At 40.0% G+C, this 21,273-nt stretch overlaps 1 protein-coding gene across 5 annotated transcripts in view; it reads right to left on the reverse strand.

Annotated features, from left to right (window-relative positions):
• PCSK5 (proprotein convertase subtilisin/kexin type 5) overlaps positions 1-21,273 on the reverse strand; it is a 361,111-nt gene that overhangs the window by 175,939 nt on the left and 163,899 nt on the right. For all 5 annotated transcript variants that reach the window (XM_074994754.1, XM_074994752.1, XM_074994753.1 and 2 more), the window contains exon 8: positions 8,439-8,651. In XM_074994754.1, the coding sequence (XP_074850855.1) occupies positions 8,439-8,651 (213 nt within the window). The remainder of the gene's footprint in view (positions 1-8,438; positions 8,652-21,273) is intronic.

A 21,273-nucleotide genomic window follows, 5' to 3' on the forward strand; every position in this document is an offset into this window, starting at 1 on the left:
TGTCAAAAACTTTTAAAGGGGTAAAAATGCGTGGTTATCAACAAAGAATATTGTCTTAGTACAAGATGAAACCAGGAGATATCCGTAACAGATTTTACATACACCCCAACCCCACTCACCATACTACTGGATGCCTATTTTGAACACCCACAACCACTAGCATTTTTGATTGGATGGAGACTGTTTACCTTTCCAACTCAGAAGGTGCCACTAATGCAAATAGGATAATCAGCACAAACCAGTATACATTGATTTCACCAAGCTTGTGCAAACACAAAGTAAAATTAAGCAGGAACTGGAGTTTGAACAATCTGACACTGTAACACAGACAGGACAGGAGAACCATGTGCTGTCATTTACTGGGAGCTGTATTACTGTATTCTAAAAATTCATAATACACCAGGGGCTCGATTCTACCCTCTGTTACGATGAAATAAATGAGGAGCATCAACACTGAAATCAGTTACCTAATGCAGGGTTGCACAAAGTGGTGGGAGGGTACAACATTTTATAAGGGGGTGCAGCACGATCCCCCTCCCCCAGAAGCTTCCATTGTGTTGCCAGCCCTCTGCACCTGCCCTGCTGCTGGGCAACGGGGGAGGTGTCCAGTGCTCAGGTTCCGCCCCCCTCCCTCACGTGGCTCTGCAGCCAGCACAGCCCCACAGCTCTTCGCCCCTTCCGCCCAGGAGGAGCTGCTGCTTACCCAGCACCTGAGCCCCTGGGCCAGCATGTGCCTCAACCCGCCCAGCTGAGCAGCCTGCCCACCCTGCTCCAGGCAGAGTGAGAGGAGGCACAGGGGCCCTAAGACAAGCAGCAGAGCCTCGCGGTGGCCAGGGAGAAGGTGGAGGCTGCGTGAGGAGCGACTGCCGAGCGTGTGCAGATCTGGCAGTTGCCTGTGTGGCAGTGCTTGCTTCCTGAGTGCGCTCCCCCGCATCCCTTCCTGTGGTCCTCCCAGAGGTTGGGGTTTGGGTGTGGAGGGCAGCTAATTGCAGGGCCGAAAACGGGGAGTGTGACGTAAAAAGTCTGCTCACCCCACCTTAACGTAAGACCTGTGTGAAATCAGAATCAGGCCCAAGGATATTTATGGTGAATTGCATGTTATGATGTATTTTCTCATTTCTTAAAAGCAAGAATGTCATGCACGTGAGCTGAACTACGACATGTAATTAGACTGACCTACAGGAAAGTCACTCATCCTTGAAAAAACTGTTGCTGTTACTCTACACAAAAATGTCTCACACCCTGTATTTCCAAGTGGGTGAGAGAAGTACAACCTTCAGAACAGGTTTAAATTTTAATTTACCTAAAAACATTAATCTTTATTTTTGCTATCATTATTTGATATTAGGTAAATGGAGCTCCAACATGGTTCTGGTTAGATTGTGAGAAAAAATGAAGATCTGATCTCTGCCACAAAGGATTGACCATCTAAGCATATAATGTAAAAACTATGATTTCATAATGAAATTCAATTAGCATCAGCTCAACACCATGATTTTTTTGCTTTTGTACAGAAGTTTGGCTGTGTTTTCTAGCGATGATTTTCACCTGTGTGTATGAGTCAAAACACCTTTGCAGGGGCCACTAGGTCTTTTGGAAAACGTGTGTTATAGTGAGTAAGTTAGAGAAGACAGAGGCAATATTAATATTATCCTTAACCATATAATGATGGTCTACTATGGATGTGAATCGGAGACAGAGATGGAGGGACAGGGTCTTCATTCTGTGTGTGTACTGAAAGGACACTGATTGATTGGTTACAGCTGTTGGTTGTAACTCAAATTCTTTCAGTTAAAGGCTTGGTTCTGTAAATTCACCCCATCTCTTTACTGCTGACCTTAGAGTAATATAAGAACTAACACAAATGTTGTCCAAAGGAAGGACTGGTTTGTATACAATACTGAGGGAGAAGGCTATTTCCTGCACTTAGTGCACAATGTTTTGCTTTGTTATTGGAAGTGACAGATGGGATTACGCTTGCTTGAGGTGCCAACTACCAGCAATAAAATATCCTGAGAAGAAATTGTGGCCCTCGGGAGTCAACTGGTAATATAATGCAGCACAGAGGAAGAGGAAAGGGTCTCTGATGGGATATTTAGGGCTTGATTCTCCACTGTGTGAAATCAGTGGAGTCACACTGGTACATAACTAATATAACTCAGTGGAGACTCAAGCCCTACAATGTGGCCATTAAGCCAAAAGAGGGTGGTTCAACTAGCGTAGTCAGGATTTGAACTGGGCCATGATAAAGGGAGAGTTGAGGGCAGTACTTTAATCTCCTGTGTCAAATGGCACTTTTGAAAATAAAGACCTTAATATCTTTCTCCTGTAAGTCTTTATGTAAAATGGCTATTAGTCTTCCCTAACTGACCAGGAAAATGTATGCCTAAATTTATATTTGCAAAACACTTTGGAATCTTTGGAAGCAGGAGTGCAAAGTTTTATAATTATTTGAAACATAATAATGCAATTAATTTTAAAAGCTCTGTAGAATTAAATAGCTGTAGACTATTTCTTTAACCATATGGTTTCTATGGTTTCTTTAACTATAGTCTAATGATTCAACAACTCACAAGTAAATGTACAAAAAATGGAAGTGTGATAATACCAAAAATGTGTGGAGGCAGTTTTGTGTCAAAAGTGAGGGACATCTCAAAAATAAGCAACACAAATGCCTGATGAGAAGACACTGTATAAATGTAAACACAGGACATCAGACTTATCTAAAAAAATTGAAGAAACTATGACTAAAAATGTAGTAAGTCAGCCCAGAGAAAGAATTTGAACAGAAAAAATTGAATTATATTGGGAACAGTTTAAGAATATTTTACCAGATAACTCAAAAGCCACAATTCCACAATCAAGAAAGAATGTTACACTAGTTAAAAAAAAAAAAGGCTAAGAGGGGAAATAAAAGCTAATATAAAAGGGGAAGCAGATAGCAACAAATATAAATTAGAACTTAGAAATTAGACAAGAGAAGCAAAAGGACACGAGTAGAAATCTACACTCAGGCTATAGATTCTATAGGAAAGACAAAAACAAGGAGTATTTTAAGCATATCAGGAACAAAAGGAACCCTAAAAATGGTGTTGGCTCATTATTAAATGGAAATGGCAAAACTACCTATAATATCACACAAGCAGTAATATATATTTATATTTTGGGGAAAATTATAAAAGATGCATTCACGTTATTTGATGATAAAGGCTTTCCATTTCAACAGCAACTAAAGAGGATATTCTGCAGCAGCTATTTAAATTAGATATCTTTAAATCAGCAAGTCTGGATAAAGTGCATCAAAGTGATTTACAAGAGCTGGCCAAGGAGCTTACTGGACTGTTAAGTGGGCTGTTAAAAGTTGATTTGCAATAATTTTGACACACTGAGGAAGTTCTAGAGGACTATTAATATTTAAAAGGCTAAACTGGATGACTTTGATCCCAGGAAAAATATTTAATAGGTGACATGTACTTGACTACTAAAGCTTTAAGAGAGTAGTATAATTAATGCCAACCTATAAACATGGGTTTATGGAAAAGAGATTCTGGCAAACTAACTTGTTATCACAGATGATGATGATATTACAAGTTGATTGTGAAGATAACAACATCATTATAATAGGCTTCTGAAAGGCATTTGATTTGGTACAGCTCAACATTTTGACTAAGAAACAAGAATGACACAAAATCAACATGTAATATATTAAATAGATTAAAACTTGTTAACTGGTAAGTTTTCAAATGTAATTGGAAATGGGGAATCATCATTAAGTGGATATGTTTCTAATGGGGCCCCACGAGGATCAATTTTTATACCTTTACTATTAAATATTTATCAATAATCTAGAAGAAAACAAATTTATTACTTGGTAAAGTTTCAAATGACACAAAATCTGGGGCAGAGGAAATAATGGAAAGGGCAGGACACTGACTCCCAGCTACCTGAAATGCTTGGTAAAGAGAGGGTGCAAGCAAACAATCCGTGTTTTTACATGGTCAATGGAAAGGCCACGCCACTAGCAATACAGTAATCCTTCTATTTACGCAGAGGTCGCATCCCGGGCAACCTCCCTGTAAATCAAATTTTGTGTAAATTGGGGCAAGAAGGAGATCCCTGGAATTCCCCTGGCTGGCGGAAATGTGCGTCTGGAGCTTCTGCAGAGCTCTGCTTCTCCTTGGCTTCCCCCAGCTGAATGAAGCCAGAGACCAGCATTGCTTTGCCACCATTCCAGCTGCCCCCTTCCCCTGGCTGGGAGAAGTGGCGGAGCCACTAGCTCCAGATGGCTTCCCCCAGCTGAGGGAAGTGCGGGGGGTGGGGCAGCCACACAGCCCCGGCTTCTCCCAGCTGGGGGGCACACAGCTGCTTGTGCTGCAGTTTCTCCTCGCTGGGAGAAAACACCCCACAAGCCTCTGTCTGTGCAGCAGGCTCCCAAGCTGGGGAGCCCGGCATGCAGACAGCTGTTAGCTGCTTGCAGTGGGAGCTTAGGATCCCGGCATGCAGCCAGAGGCTTGCAGTGAGGTTGCTCCCAGCTGGGAGAAATGGTGCTGCAAGCAGCTATGTACAGGGGAGGGAGGGAGGTTCGATTTGCACTTAACTCGCGTTAGTGTGAGTTAAGCACAAATCATGCTTCTTGAGGGTTTACTGTAAATAACTTGGGCCATACTTACAGAATGGGGAACATTATTATGCAAATCAGAGATGCTGAAAAACACGCATTTATTGTGGATAATCAGTTGAACGTGAGCTTACATGAGATGTGGCTAAAAAAGCTAAGGATATTTCTGAATGTATATGCACTGCTAGCAGATCAGATGCGGGCTCATGTCAGAGCCTCTGGCCAATGCACTTTTGTATTAGTACAGATCTCAAATTGTTAAATGTGTAAGAATGTATTTGGTGTTAAAACTTCATGAAAAGTAATGGGACGTTAGCTGCATTGTTTTCACTTATCAGTATCCTGTTATATTGTAGTAGCAAACATTTACATTATATATATCCCTGTAACTAAATAACCCATCAAACAGAAAGAGGACTTTTGGAAAACAATTGAAGAAATCTAATGGAAAAGTGCAAATTTCAAGGCAAATGGCTGTGTGCACAATGACTGGAGGTGAGTGGTATTCCTCATGCTGCATTCCTCACTCTCTGTCAAAGAAAAAGCCCTCATGGGTAACAACCCAGTCAACTCATTTTATGTGAGAAGCTGGAATAGCAGATTCAGTGGAAGAGCCTTCATCTCCAGACTATTTGGAATCTAAAAGGGCAGAATGAATGAACAAGAAGATTGAGATCCCCAGATTTATCCTGGGTGGTTCTCAGAGACCTCGGAGACATTGGCAGATTACCATATGCCTATTGCTATTTGAACTGACAGATTGTGATTCACCTGTACGTATATTTTACCTGCTTTAACATCTCAATAACTCTCATTTCCTCTCCTTTAGTGGGTTTACTGTAGAATTGACTGTCAGTATTGTCATTGGTCTAAGATCTAGAATACCACTTGACTGGGGCAAGTGACTGGTCTTTTGGGAGAGGGAGTAACCGAAATGTGATAGGATCTTTAGTGTAAATGACCATTTATCACTTGGCCCATTTCCACTCTACCGCGGAAAAATTGACCCACTCGGTCAATCTTCCATGGTTTTATTTCATGTATGTGCAAAATGGTGCTTTCCAGAGTCAACATCAACCCCAGAACTCCTCACGAGTATAGACATAGCCTAAGTCCAGTTTGTCTGGGCAGTAAACAGATAGCAGCATCTAAGGGACTGTCTGTGATTCCCTGGTGGGACTGGTACAGTGATCCAGGAGCTCACATTTTGTATTGTCTTAGTGACAATTTATTATAGGACACACCACCAGCTTGGCTCAGCTGTTTTCTGATTGTCTTCTCTGAGGTAGGCTCACAGTTTCGAGCCACCCCAGGCAGCATGACAGTATAAATAGGAGAACATTAAGATGGAGCAGGAACGTTATTTTAAACAATATATATGGTACTGTGGTGACTGCTCTTGGAATACTGAGTCCAGTTCTGGTGTCCATGCACCAAGTAGGCTGTTGAAGGTTGAGAGAGAGGGTTGAGAGAGAAGCTCACTCTACTGATCTTATCAGAGAGCTAAGGCTTGACTTCGTTATAATCCCTAAATGCCTACTGAGAGAACAGAAATTTGATAACAGAAAATGTGTTTCAATCTGACAGACAAAGATAACCAGATTCAATTGCTCAAATTTGAAGCTAGACAAATCCAGACTAGAACAGGACACCAATTTTTAATAATGAGAGTAATTAACTATTAACAACTTGGATTTGAAACAGGAATTAATTCAGGGAAGTCTTGTGGTGTGAGTCATACAGGACTAGATGATTACAATGGTTCCTCCTAGTCTTAAAATTCACGAATCTATTAACTTTATTCAATTTTGGCAAAAAAGGTTAGAAAAGGTCTTTTTTTAAGGACTAACTAGGAAATTTGATCTCAGGACTGAATATTGTTAGGAAATGGAAGGACTTCTTTCCCTTATTATCTATCGGGGAGAATGAGGAGATATGCCAGAAACAGAAATAAGATAAAATTTTGTAGAGATGCAGAGAAAGAACAGAAGAATTACTGCAACAGTTACCTCAGATCAAGGGTTTTTGTTTGCTTGTTTGTTTGTTTTTTTAAAATTAGATAATCTGAAAATAGGGAAGATTCCAGGAAAGGATGGCCAGCATCCCAGACTGTATTTTTAAAACAAAACAAACAAAGAAATCCTCACAACAGGAATTTTTAACTCTTCAATGACAAAAATAACTGGAAATAAGGTATCATGAAGCCCATGTTTAGGTAAGGAGCAAGGAAAGTCAAGAAAGTATAAGTAAAATTGGCTATGCCTACAGTAGCCCCTTCCTTTCGAAAGGGGCATGGTAATGAGTGAGGTCTTTGAAAGCCCCTTTTTCCTATTTGGTTTTAGGAATTAGAGGCTTTCGAAGATAGGGGCATTTTGAAAGGAACCAGTCTACACAGGCAGCGCACGATTCGAAAGCGGCACTTTTAAATCACCGTGGCTGCCATTATGCTAATGAGGCACTGCATATTCATGGCAGCACCTCATTAGCATCTTCCAACCTTGCTCATTACCATGCCCCTTTCAAAAGGAAGGGGCTAGTCTAGACGTGGCTATTCAGTATTAGAAAAGCACCCTGAAGGAAGAGAACAATGAACAGATGGGTTAATGGTAAATAAACAAGATGGTTGTGCTTTATGAATCGGTTAATGTCATTGATAGAGTGAAAATAAGGATCTGAGAAGGGTAAATGGTGAAATAGAAACTGACAGACTATGTGGACTTCAGGAAGGCTTAAAAAATAAAAACCAGTAACGATGATATCAGTAGTGAAATTCTCAGTCAGGTCTTCTAGTTGTGGTGGGGAGCAGAAACAGTCTCAGGTCCTGGCAATTCAAAGGGCCCAGAGCTCCTAGCTGTCACTACTGCTACTTCAGCAGTTGCGGCAGTAGCCAGAGCTCTGGGCTCCTTTGAATTGCCATTGGAGAGCAGCTGTATGTATCTCTGAAGCCTGGGGAGCGGGCATGCACCATGGTCTGGGTAGTGCTAAGGGGCTGACTTCCATTGGCCCTGCCCCTTCTGCCCTCAGCTCCACCCCTTCTCGTGATGCAGACCTCCCCTCTCGCCCCCCATACACCTGGCTTCACTAGCCAGAACCAGGAACTAAGGCAAACCACTATAGCCTGTAGTGATGAGCTGGTACATGGTGAATGAGCAATTAGCATTGAGCCTGATTTTACTTACAATGTATCAGCCACTAGGTCTAAGCAGCAATATGAGTAACAACTGACGATGAATGAATACCAAAGATGAAGGAAGATGGATCCCAATAAATCTGAAATAAATGGGGGAGTAGGTTGGAAAGTGGCTTATATAATGCATATTTTACAACGAAAAGTAAGGAGACCTGGTTAAAAAATAGTGAAAGGTGATTTACTCTGAGGTCTGGTGACTCACTATAAAGTGCTAGTCAGGAAAATAATATTTATGGATGACAACAGAGAGGCTCTGCTCTGAGTCTGTAAGCAGTTAGGAAAGCAGAAGTAATGTAGGAGGTGTAGCGGAAGTGAGAGGAGAAATCAGTCTCTGTGACAAGAGATAGTAAGATGGTACCTGAGGTGTTGTACAGAATTATACAAGGACACAAGGAGGCTGATGGAGCTACACACAGCAGCAGAAATTTACATTCAAATTCTTGGTCCCAAACTGCTATACAAAAATATATAATATATTGACGAAGGGGGACATTTTTCAAACAAGCCCACATAAAGGCCTAGTAGTTCATGTTGCCCTCCCCTAAAAATCACTACAGAAATTACAAAAACAACATAAGTGACAAATAGCATTACAAAAACAAAACAAAACAAAAAGCACCAAACACATACTATTTTCTTGTCGTAGGATTCCCCGCTGCTGTATGTTGTGGCTAGCGTGGATGCACATTCTTCCAGGTACCAAGGTTTTTTCCCGCTTTCTGCTGTACTGCTTATGGAAATAGTATAGATGCTATTGGTGTAGCCATCGCAGGAACAATGGTCCTTACTCCTTCCACCATTTCCAGATGCCCAAACAAATATGGAACCTAACTTATTTCGTCCCTGTTGACAAACAAGAAGAAAGATTTGATTAATGTTTTATTTTGGTAAGGACATGAGCCCTCACCTCAACCCACTCCTGCTTAAAAAGATTAAAAAGCCCATTGTGGAGGAAAAACAGAGTTTAGCTGCGCTCAAAGCTACAAGTCATAAAAGTGAAATGAACACATACAATCCTAGAAACAAAAATTAAATTCAGAGGCTATTTGTAGGTGTCGATCAATTCTGTCCACCCTGACAAAGATAGATGCAGAAACATACAGCATGAATTAAATGCATCAGACTGGATTTAAACAGTAAACAAACAAAAAAGCTATGTTATAGCTACAAACATTTGTAACTGACAGAACCAGCTGTTTATAAGGATTCTCCAGAACACCTCCTGCTGGAGTTACCAAGTGACACCATGTGCTGTTTGGGTAATATCAAGTACCATGAATTACAATGGGGCAGGTGTACAAATATTAGGAGTAGTAAATATAAAACACTTTATTAAAACAAAAATGGATGGACAAGGATTGCTTTTGTAAATATATTAGCATGAAGCACTTTGGCCATGATTCAATAGTCCAAGGGCTTGTCTACACTTGTCCCCAACTTTGAAGGGGGCATGTTAATCAGGGCGATGGAAGATGACTAATGAAACACTGCAGTGAATATGCAGCTCTTCATTAGGCTAATTTTCCCCCGCAGCAACTTCGAAGTGTCAAACTTTGAAGTGCCAGCATGTGTGTAGCTGTGGGTACTTCCAAGTACCCATGCTACTTCAAAGTGCCTTCACTCACCAAAATTTTGAGGAGTGAAGGCACTTTGAAGTAGCATGAGGACTTGGAAGTACCCACAGCTACACACATGCTGGCACTTCAAAGTTTGACACTTCGAAGTTGCTGCGGGGGAAAATTAGCCTAATGGTGGTGCATATTCACCGCAGCCCTTCATTAGTAGTCTCCCATTGCCCTGATTAACATACCCCCTTCGAAGTTGGGGACAAGTATAGACCCAGCCTAACTGAAGTTAGGCACATGCTTAAGAAAATTGCTGAATGAGGATCTAAAACTGATATAAATATTGGAAATATGTAATAGATGAGTCTAAATGAGCACAATGAGATTGAAAATTAACCCATAATTAGCTTATTGGTAATCTGATGTTGCTGTAATTTTTGACAATGATCAGCATGCCATATGCCTCGAAGGGAATTGTGATTTTTCTATATTTCGGGCACTTCAGTCAGATAAACAGATTGAAAGTCCTGTAATTATATAGTCTAAATACATCCATTCACTATTTGCAAACCCTCTGATAATTAGGATAGATATTCTGATCACATGAGTAAAGGTCTTTAATTCTAGTTTTGCAAAATTACATTTTATTACGCATTCTTTCTAAGTGCAAAAGGAAAAAGCCCATGGGTTACAATTAAATCTAATTTATGTGTTATTTCTTTGCAAGCCATCATGCAATACATGTTTTGTATAAGTGGTAGCTTTATTCCTATGTGTGATGTACTCATGTTATCCCACATGCTACTTCATTTTCTGTGATTATGAATTAATTACTAGTACACATTTTGTTTTGCTATACACAGAGTAGATTTGTGTGATACAAATGACATAAACACAGCTGCTGGATACCTACCAGGACAATCTTAAATAATTAGCAATTCAAAGATTCATCTATTCCAAATGCTCAAGGGTTTTCATTAGTGCATTTTTTGCTGAATGTAATAGAACCTAAATCAATGTTAGAAAAAACCCTCCACAATTCATGATTTTGGCAGATATGTGCTTGAGTTCATAAAACATTGATGAATTTCACTTAATGTGAGTTTAGTAAAAGTTTAGTACCTATACAGATTCTCCTCCTCAGCACAATAACATAGATATGCAAATTCTCCTTGCTAGAGTTAACCTATGCCTTTAAAATTCAATTTTTCATTGAAAAACATTTCAAACAGAGGAAAAGATATCCCAGAGTGCTAAATTAAATGTACTATGAAATCCACATGCTCCTGAAAAGACCAGTCCAGCCAGGCAGGAGGTGAAACTATTTCAATTTCTTTTTCTTTCTTTGGCTGATCTTAGCTGCTCAGGTGATAAAAAGGCACATTGCAATATATATTTGTCTAAAAGTTTGACTAACTAGTGGACATTTTGCAGGGCTTCAGTTCAAGCAACTAACACCACAGCCTCCGGTTTTGCCATTATTTTCGGTCACACACTCACAGTAGTACTAGTAATATCATGCTGGGCAAACTTTATAGTTCCTCTTATCAAATACACCCATACCCCAGCTGACCACTCATAGAACAGTGCTGCTGCCACACAGGGAAGGGTGAGCTTATTATGTTCCCTGCCCCATCATCTCTCTCTTTACATCTGGATTACAACAGTAGAGTCTGGTTCTGTTCATCTCTTCCATGGAACATTTTGATTGGTTTCTCACTGATAATTTTCACTCCTGAGTAGTGTCCACACTCCTCTCTGGCCCTACAACATTCTTATCAAACAAATAAAAAGCAAAGAAAATAACCTCTTTCGTTCTCCTGTATATATCAGAACACGCCATGTATGCAATACAAAATGGGGGTTTCAACAATAATTGACTGCATATATATAAAGTTTTAATTTTTCATTAAACCCTTCTCCCCACAAAACAAAACCTTCTGCATCATGGCCAAAAAATGAAATATATTAATTTAGATATATCACTGCAGCACCCCTTGAGCTCAACTGCCTCACATCTTCATTCTCACCTACAGGTCACACTCCCCCACTTGACTTCATCTCCCATGTTGAACCAGAGTGACTACCATGATACAACACCTCTGCTCAGCAAGAGATGAGGCCAGGGTCTGTCCTGAGAGAGGTAGTCCAAAAAGGGATCCCAGGCTACAGGGAGAATGAGAATATGAGGCACCCAAATGACAACTCCCATCAGGCACCATGCCTTTTGGAATCTATTTACGTTTTCACTTTTTCCACCAAGAAGTCAAAAATGACTTTATTTTCATTTTTGTAGAAATTATCTGCAAGAAAAACTATTTTTTCTGGACACCTCAAGTCATAACTCTTGCCCCCCTCACATCTGTCTTTTGTCTTCATTGGCTGCATTTGGCTAATTTAGGAACTGATCCCATAACCCATATGCGTGTGATTCACCCTGATACTACATTTTTTCAGCAGACCAAGGATTGTTCTTGTGAGGAAGTGCTGCAGGAACAGGCCTCAGATTCTTAATTCCTCTGTCCAGGGAAAAGCATCTGTTTTTCTGGTAAGCACTAGTAGGGTGATAGTGCTATAATAAAATAAATAATGTAAAATGTGATTTTTGTAGGTAAAAATATTTATATGTGCAAATTTTCCTGCACAAAATAGATGGCTGCTGAAAATGAGACCCTGATTATTAGAAATACTCTGCTACAATATTTAAAAATAATACACACCAACTTAAGTTTCAGTAATTCAAATAAGACTTTTAAGAACAGGACTAGCAACTTTTTAGCTCCCAGTTGACATTTATGTTGTGACATTTTTGACAAACACTTATGACAAGTAGAAGATATATATCTTCAAAATTAGTGTCACTTTCAAAACATAAAGGTTCATAATTAATGTTGTTTCCATAAAAAAATAAACACCAGGGTCATTGACTAATGGGGAAAAATACTGTCTCTATTCCACAAGAAGCAAAGAACTGCAGATCCTCTAATATACTGCAATATTGTACATTTAACAACTCAGCATTGCACATAAAACAATGGAATTTAACCTTCGGTCTAGACAATATGCTAAGATCTTGTTCCTAAAAGCTATTTGGCAAAGCAAATGACAGTCTTTAAAAAAAAAAACAAAAAAACCACAACCAAACCCAAAATTCAACCTGCCCCAAATAACATGTTAAGTATGCATGCTCTGGTTTTCATTTACTGCCTATCGTTTGATAACTATTTGTTTCTCTCCTGTCATCTCTGCCCTTATATCCCACTTCAGTTCACTGGACACACATGCTCAGGAAATGACAAACTGGCCAGTAATGCTAAACATTGTTTTACCAAACAACCTACTTACAGCAACAGCATTAGTTGTCCTACTGTATGTGTACCCAGTTTACAAGTGGCCTTTCTTCAAAAGTGAAGTTAAACAACAGCCATTTGGACTGTTTTACAACATTAAGATAAACACACATGTAACATACTGTAGCTTTTGCATTTTGGCTAAGTCCACCATCTGTCATGTTCCAGATGCCCAATGGTGTCAGGAGAAAAAGTCTGTTTCAGGGCTGCCAAGAGGTTTTGCATCTTTTATTACTTGTATTTACAGACCATATAGACACATTTTTAGACAGAAGCAAAACATTCGTCCGTGATGTGAATTATAGCAGAGAAATGGCATGGGCTAGAGTGTGAGTGAAGCAGAACATTTGGAGTACTTGTGCCAGTGATGTCAGACAAAAATGCATTAACCATCCCCTCTGGGTACAGTGCTGTGTCTTCTCATGCCTTGTCTATGCAGATGTGTTCCTGACTCTTCTCCAAACACTGTAAAGCATTCCACAACCCTACTTATGACTGTCAGTGTGCCATCTGAGATGTTCTCCTACTGTTTTTATAGTTGTCACTTGCCTTCATAAAAAGTCTGGATATTTTTTAAAACACACACAGACAAACCCCTTCAGCCTTCAATTCTGACAAGAAAATAAAAAGTCCTTCACTGAACATTTAGTGTATTATCAGACACGGCACATGAAGAATGTTATTAAGATGCCTTCTAGGTATAGATGATGTGCGCAGACAGTGCATGAGAACTGCTCTAACTGATACCAAATGCAAAAGACTACAAGGGGCCTGAAAAATAGGGTAGCACAGGAACTCACAACATGCCCACTTTCTTCTGGCTGTTCCCTCTTTTCTGCAGCTTTTCACCACCACAGGATGATCACTCTTACACTGGTGCAACCCTTTCTGAGACACTTAATCCAGTTTTAGGGCCACATTCTGCACAAGACATAGGGAAAACTACCCAGCAATATTAAAGGAGTTTACATTGGTCCAAGTTTATATGTTGCTATAGTTTTATTATTTGATATCTTACTGATAGTGTTACACATAACTGTCGAGAGGTTGTCTATACACTGTGGTCTACAGACCACTAGGGGTCCACAGGGCATTTCCAAATAGTCTCTGAAACCACTTCCATTGAACATGTGATGCATGAACAGGAGAGGCAATAAGCAGCCCCACCATTCCAAACTTGTGAATCCATTCACTATTCTGCAAACAAGACTGTTTTACTTTTGCTTTGGATCCTTATGTTCTCCCTGAGAGAGGAACAGGAACTGAAGTCTGTTAATGAGTCTCTCTCTTTACTGTTTGTGTGGGTGGGTGGGGGGTGTCATTTCCACAGTGATCAAATTTGCTGAAGGAGAGGAAATTAAATGTAAAGGAGTAGGAAGCACATAGGAAGACAGCGCCTGTCACCTGGAGACATTACTGCAATGGGAGCTACAGGCAATAAGAAGCAAATTTGGGTCCTAATAAACTTGAAATTCTACACCAGATGGGGGAGATAAGTCATGCAGATAGGAAACAGAGAGCAAGGAAGCACAATCCTAGCTACACTCATGATTTCAATGTTTATTTTTCTCTTGTCTCCTTAATTTTGTTCAGAACAGCACTACTTTTCTCATGTTAAAAGAGAGTAGAAATCTAAACATGAAAAGAAAAAAGTATAAACATATTTCACCCTTTCATAGGATATTACACCTTCTTAGTACTTACATGGTGTATTTAATACATTATGGTGGAAACATACAGACTACATGCAATATACGGAAAAACTAAAATAGATTCTGCATTAACACAGTGTGTGAGGAATATTTCAGCATGCATCTGGTATATTATTTTATTTTCCTCTTTCCTAGAACAACAGGTTAAACAGCTTCAAGCTATTCCCCACAGAGCTATAATTAGTGCTTAACGTGCAACAAAAAAAAAAAGCGTTGGCTTAAACCTGAAATCTGAACCTGTGGAATGCTGGAATGAATTTCTACTTTTCCTAAACAAAACAAAATAAAGCCAGCTATAGAACTGCTGCATGCATTATGGAGTCTGCCTATCATGCTATCATGTTCTTGGTTAGCTATTAATTACTATCCTTATTACTATGAAGAAATATCAAGTTGCATACTACACTCGTGTACAGCAAAAACAAACAACAAATTCCAGGTTTACCAAAATATCTGCTAAACCAAGAGTAGCTTTAGGATGAGATACTCCCTGGTTAATAATAGGTAAAGTTCCCTCCTCACACAAAGCCCGAGTAAAGAGGCATTGTGTGAGAGCTATGCTGGGTTTGTGAGGGGAATGGACTTAACAGGGAGGATTCAGTCAGCTCCTACAGTCCTTGTGTGTGCACTTACCTGTTGAAAACAGGGATTTGTGGCCAATGTGTCCATATGATTATAGACCTAGATGTGATACCTAAACTCCTGTTCCCGTCAGGCATTCACAGGTAGTAGAAAGCTCAGCTGCATGGCACACACTTTAGTGTGCAGATTCTGCAGCTGCCAACTCACTCTACCGCAACACTGAGAGGCAACTTCTGTAGCACCAGTGCCATGAGTGAATGAAAAATAAATCCACATTTCTAGAAAAAAATATGCTGGTATTTCCACCAGGATTAGGGGGAGGAATCCTTTTTCCAGACATGAGGAACAGAGATGCTTGTTCCATGGCTGCCTTTATAGACTGAGGGCTGTAGTATCTCCTGTCTAAGGAATGTTCCCAACACCTTGATTTGGGGAGAAAAGAGGTGATCTGATTTAGTGTCAGATATTGGTCTCGCTTTCCTTGCCCTATGCTAGTGGTTCTTAATCTCAGGTGGATGCACTGCCTGGGGGATGCGTGATGCCCTTTCAGGGGGTGCAAGACATGTCAGAGTTTTTTAGAAAGTAAATTATCAAAAACACAAATTAAGCACAGGCATGTTAAGTACAACTACTTTGCTTCATCAAACCTATGTATTTATTAGCATTATTCATTTTACATACATTTAATATGCATTTAAAAGCGTATAGGCCCCTCATCTCAATTTTTGATAAGGGGTGTGAGAACATATTTTGAGAACCAAAGGGATGCAGGCTGCAGTAAAAGTTAAGAACCACTGCCCTAAGCCTTACTCTATAGCACAGGAAACCCTTGAGCACAAACTGGAAAGCCTTGAATTTGCTCCATGAATCCTGTGCTGCCCTCCGCCTCACCCCCGCTGCCCACTGGCAATGGAAAGACACAGGTTCTGCTCTGTCCAACTCCCAACTCTTTTGTGAAAAAAGGGATGAGAGACTTGCCCATATTAATTAATCAGATTCTTTAATTTCATAAATGCGCTGTCACTGAATTGCGTATCTTGTAGACATATGCAAAGGCCTAATTTTTTCCAAGAGGCCTGTTAATTTTGGCTTCCCAACTTAAGACTTATCCTACATCAGAGACCTGATTTTATGTTAATATATTTTACCTGTCTCAAGCTGGGCACACAAAATTAGAGGCCATTTTTGAAAAGCTGCCTTGTTAGAACAGTTTCCACAAATATGTGAGGGATGGGATGAGGTAATTAATAAAGCCTCTGTTTCCAATATACTTTGTGACACTGTATGGAAAATGTGGATGTTTTGTGGTATGTTTTCCTGTAACTCTCTTTTCCAAATTTTCCTGCCTTTTGGATGTGTATATCACATTGAATCCAATGTAGGAACATTTGTTACATTATTTTATTTTCTGTAAACTTCCTCTTTTCACTACATATTGATCACCTCTGGGAAACCTGCATATAACAAACAGTGCAGCTATAAAGGAAATGTTTGGTTATTTCCAAAAGAAAACTGTGTTGCCTAAAAAAAAAAGGTTCATAATTTATGTTGTTTCCATAAAAAATAAAAAAACAAAATGCCTTGTACCACAGCCTATCTAGGCAGTTTGAAGATTACACTCTGCTACTTTACTGAGTAGAAGATGGTATTTGTAATCTAAGATGCTGGAGCAGAGCACTGGAAGTTGCCAGTTTCTTGCAAAGCATAGACTGAAAAATTGCTAATTTTATGACACGTGGAGGCTGTCACCTAATCTGAGTTTTGCTTGGCAGTCTTAATCTGAAAAGGAGCAGAGTACATCTAGTACAAGATATTCAATTGTATTCAATTGTATTAAAACATGCACATTAACACATTTAGAGATAAAGTGCATCTGGAAAATCAGTGAAGCTGAAAGGGACTTAGGGGAGTTGCAGTAAAATAACCAATTGAACATGATCTCCCATACAAGTCAGTGGCTGAGATAAAACCTGATTCTAGGATGTCTGAGATGGGGAATATCTAGTAGGAATAAAGAAGCAGTATTACCTTAGTATTCGGCATTAGTGAAACTGTTACTGAAATACTGTGTCCTGTTCTGTTCTCCAAACTTTAAAAGAAGATATTGGCAAACTGAAAAGAGTTCATAGAAGAGCTCCAAGACTGAGTCAAGGTCTATTCAATCTCACCTAACCATGAAAGGCGAAAGAATCTCAATCCATTTAATTTATCCAAGATGAGTTGTGTGGCATGGGGGTATATGACAGGTCTGCGTAATGCTATTCAATGGAGATCTGCGTAGTGTTACCCTCATCACCACCACCACCTGTAAGCCCCATGCAATGCTCTGCAAAGATGCCTTTTTGTGACACACTTTTGAGATACTCAGTTGAAACTATAGAAATACAAACATATTTTCAATGAAATTTTCAACAAAGTGAATATTTGGTGTAGACAGATGTGTTCCTCTTTAAGTCATGCAAATTATCACAGAGGAAGCTAATAACATTTTAAAATATAATTAACAATAGTCTGTTATTTGCCCTCACGCAAACAGCAATATACAAGGCTCTCTAGCAGTGAAATCATCTTATTCTTTCTTGTCACTTCCCTGTTCAGAGTTGCTGACATTTATTACCTTCTTCCAAAACTTATGATTGTCTACCTGGCTCTTAGGCAAACTAGTCTCTCTGAAGTACATTGATATATGTAAGCGGCAAGCTATATGGGCCCATGGTGTCCAGGCACCAGTTATATCTCTGGGCTCCCTACCCATTGCCCTTGTGCTCCCTGCCCCCATCTTCCAGCCTCACCTGATGCCCCTGGCCAATTTAAAACACTCCGTGAACCCCTGCCACCTCCACATGCAGCACAGCAGGGTCAGAGCAGCTTCATTCACTTCTTGTGGCTGCTGACATATGTGTCCCTGAGATCCAGGGGAGAAGACAGCATCTCTGTGCTATGCACTGCTCCAACTTCTGACAGCAGTGCACAGAGACCCAAACTCCCTCCTAGAGCATGGCCCCACCCTGCCTCCAAAGTCCCCGCTCCAGCCCAGAGCCTGCAGCCAGCACCCAAGCCCCTACCCCAAATTTGTCCCCTGCCCAAACTCTCTCTCAGAGTCTTAGGCAGGTGGGAGGAGTCATTCTGGATTGGGAACTGGTGCTGGCTCTGGGCATTTTGGGCACCACTGTAATTTATGCAAATCTGCCACCTCTGTTGATGTAGAATCTTTGGCCTCCTTCCTGGTCATCTTCCTTCCATGACCTTCCATGACCATAGCCTAATCGTATAACTTGGAGGGCTCCAATGGTCGCATCCAGTGTATGTCTGAATGCAGCTTAGCCTCCCTTAACTTGTTTGCAGTTAGTCTCAGAGAGGTGGCCATGTTAATCTGTATCTTCACAAAACGAAAAAGCAGCCCTGGAGCACTTTAACAATAGAGCTTATTAGGTGATGAGCTTTCATGGGACAGACCCACTTCAGATCTGGAGAAGTGGGTTTGTCCCATGAAAACTTGTCACCTAATAAATTATATTGATAGTCTATAAGGTGCTACAGGACTGCTGTTTTGTTTTGTTTGCGATTAGGACAACCTGCGCTCCTCACAACTTCCCCCCCTCCTTTTTTTTTTAATCACAGAGTGTCGGATCACTTTACTATCTCAATATCTCACTATCTTCATTTCAGGGATGCAGCAGATGCTGGATTCTCTTCTTGTGGGCATCCACGTCTGCTCCATATATGAGGATGGGTAAAATAGCAGTTTTATACACTCTGCCTTTTAACTTTACTGGCATCTTTTTACCGCAGTCTAATGGCTGGAATCTCCTGGCATCATTCTGAAAAGAAATTAATCCTCATGTAATTCCCCCGCCCAAGTGCTTGCACTTGAGTTTGAGGGCTGTTCAGTGACTGTGGGAGAGCCTCCTGCTTCTAAAATACTCTTTGAACACACACTCTGAAGCCAAAGTTGGTGAAGCGAGAGAGATGAAAAGGGGCAGTGATGATGGGAGGGGAGGCACCAAGCTGAGCTCTCACAAGAGGTTCAGCAGCACAACATCAGATCATTAATGTCCATCACACATTTTGGCTTGTGTCCAAACACTAACAAAACAGTGTAGTGGGAATGAAATGCAGGCCACTGTTCTGACAGGCAGGCAAAACCCCAAGTTCCTGATTTAGATTTCATTGCCCATCTTTCTCCCGTTATGTTACAGTAAGGGTGACTGCTCTTCTACAGCGTTAGCATAAACCGTGTGTGTGCAAGTGACACAAAACACGTAGCAGACAAGTGAAGCTGGCTGTTCAATGTCACAGCCTAAACGACTGGCTCTTTGAAACCTACACAAAATGCCAACCACTGCCACAACTCTCCAGAAACATAGTTACGGTATCTTTGCCAAGGAACATGCAAAACTAGAAGTAGAATAATTTAAAGTCATAACTATATTGATCATACCAACGGATTTACAGTTTCTTTTATCTATACTATAAATACTTGCTTTTGTGGACAAGAAATCATGTTCAAATCTATATCAGAGAATGAGCTCTTTACATGATTTAATAAGAGGGCTGTGGTAGACAGGAAGTCAGCCTAAGTGACCTAATTGTTCTTTTGTCCCTAAAAATCTATGAATCCTTTAAACATTTGATTGGGTTTCCCTCTCCCAATGCAAGACAGAAGAAAACCTGATTTTGTGGTTTGTCGAGAACCTTGTTTTACTACAGGAAATAAGTGTGCATATTTGTATCTTTTCTTCAAAAAAATGTTATTTTTGAACATATTGATCTAAACTTTATTTTCCATCTAAAACCGAACGGCACAATTATCCTAGAATAGTTTTTCAGGTTGTTAAATCTACTATCTGTTATAGGCTGGCATTTAAAACACAGACCTTCTGCATGGGATGCAATTTTCCACACGAGCTACTACAATGGTTGTGCCTATAATGTTTCTAAGAAAAGAATCCCTTGCCATTTGAACGTATGATGCCAAGATAACTTTGCCATTTGAAAGTAATATGATTTGAAAGCAAATTCTCCAAGGGCAATTGTACTCATTAGATTCAAGAACTTAATTAAGGATAATAGAATTACACAAACCTAAAGATGTCATAAAATCATGGTGCGTGAGACTAGTTTACAAAATTTTCCCTTCTCCATTCTTTATCCTGATCTTGCACATTTAATTTCTGTCTGAGATTTTAATTTATTTTAAACATTTGCTATTATTTTGTGTCATTTGGAAAACCAAATTTGTTTTTTCCAATTTATGACACGTTGTTCTGTCCCTATGGAACTCTGAAAAATACGCACATAGCTATTTTGGATCTGATTTAGAACTGCTCAGCATATTAGCCTAGTAGATTTTTCATAAAATTCTTAGACACCCTGCATGAATCTTTTAAGGAATAATACAACCTAAGATCATTAAGACATGTTTTAAAAAACATGTCTGGCCTGAAGAAGAGGTGCTGACTCTTGAAAAGACATACATTTCACTTTTGTTTGCCCATTAAGGAGGGATCATTCACTTTAACCAAAAGCATGATTCAGCAGCACCTCTATTTTTTTTAAAAATTAAACTGTGCAGAGTTTTCTCTCTCGAACGTACTCAAAGGATCTTGCCTCTATTTTCCCCTCTCCTCCTGCTTGCATTAACAGCAATGGGAGATGTGCCATGTATCAGGTCCAATTCTGCTGTGTGGATGTGAAAGAGGACCCTGCCAACTTTCCCAGTGTCAACCTGGATCAAAGATGCTAAATTTATTGCTGTAGTTAGTCTAGGACCAGTATTTTTTAGAAGAAAGACCATGATCTGTGCACAAAATTGTGTGTACAGTTGCCTGCTTACTTTTGTTGTGCACAGTTCTAAAGTAGCAATTAGTGCTTTCCCCTGTGATCTGAAAAATCATATGAAAACAGACTTGTCATATTTCAATGTCTAAAGTAGAAAGATGGCTTTAGTCTAAAATCACACACACGCACACAAACACACAAAGAACAATATTAGAATAAGGAAAACAGAATCTCTTTCACTGACTCTTTTGACCCTCTGCAGGACAGCATTCCATCATGCTATCCTGACTTACCCCGCTACAGTTTTAAAAAGACAGTACACACACTCTTTCAGCAACTTCTAACTCAACAGATCTGCTTCTTCAAACATACCTGCTGGTTTTAGTGACCAAAGTAAGTTTGTACTGCTCCTTGCTCCTTTTAGCTCTACAGAGCCAACACAACAACAGGAGGTTTAGCTGGAATCTATTTCTTA

Source organism: Carettochelys insculpta, chromosome 5 (genome assembly GCF_033958435.1).
Source record: "Carettochelys insculpta isolate YL-2023 chromosome 5, ASM3395843v1, whole genome shotgun sequence".
Classification (NCBI taxonomy): domain Eukaryota; kingdom Metazoa; phylum Chordata; order Testudines; family Carettochelyidae; genus Carettochelys; species Carettochelys insculpta.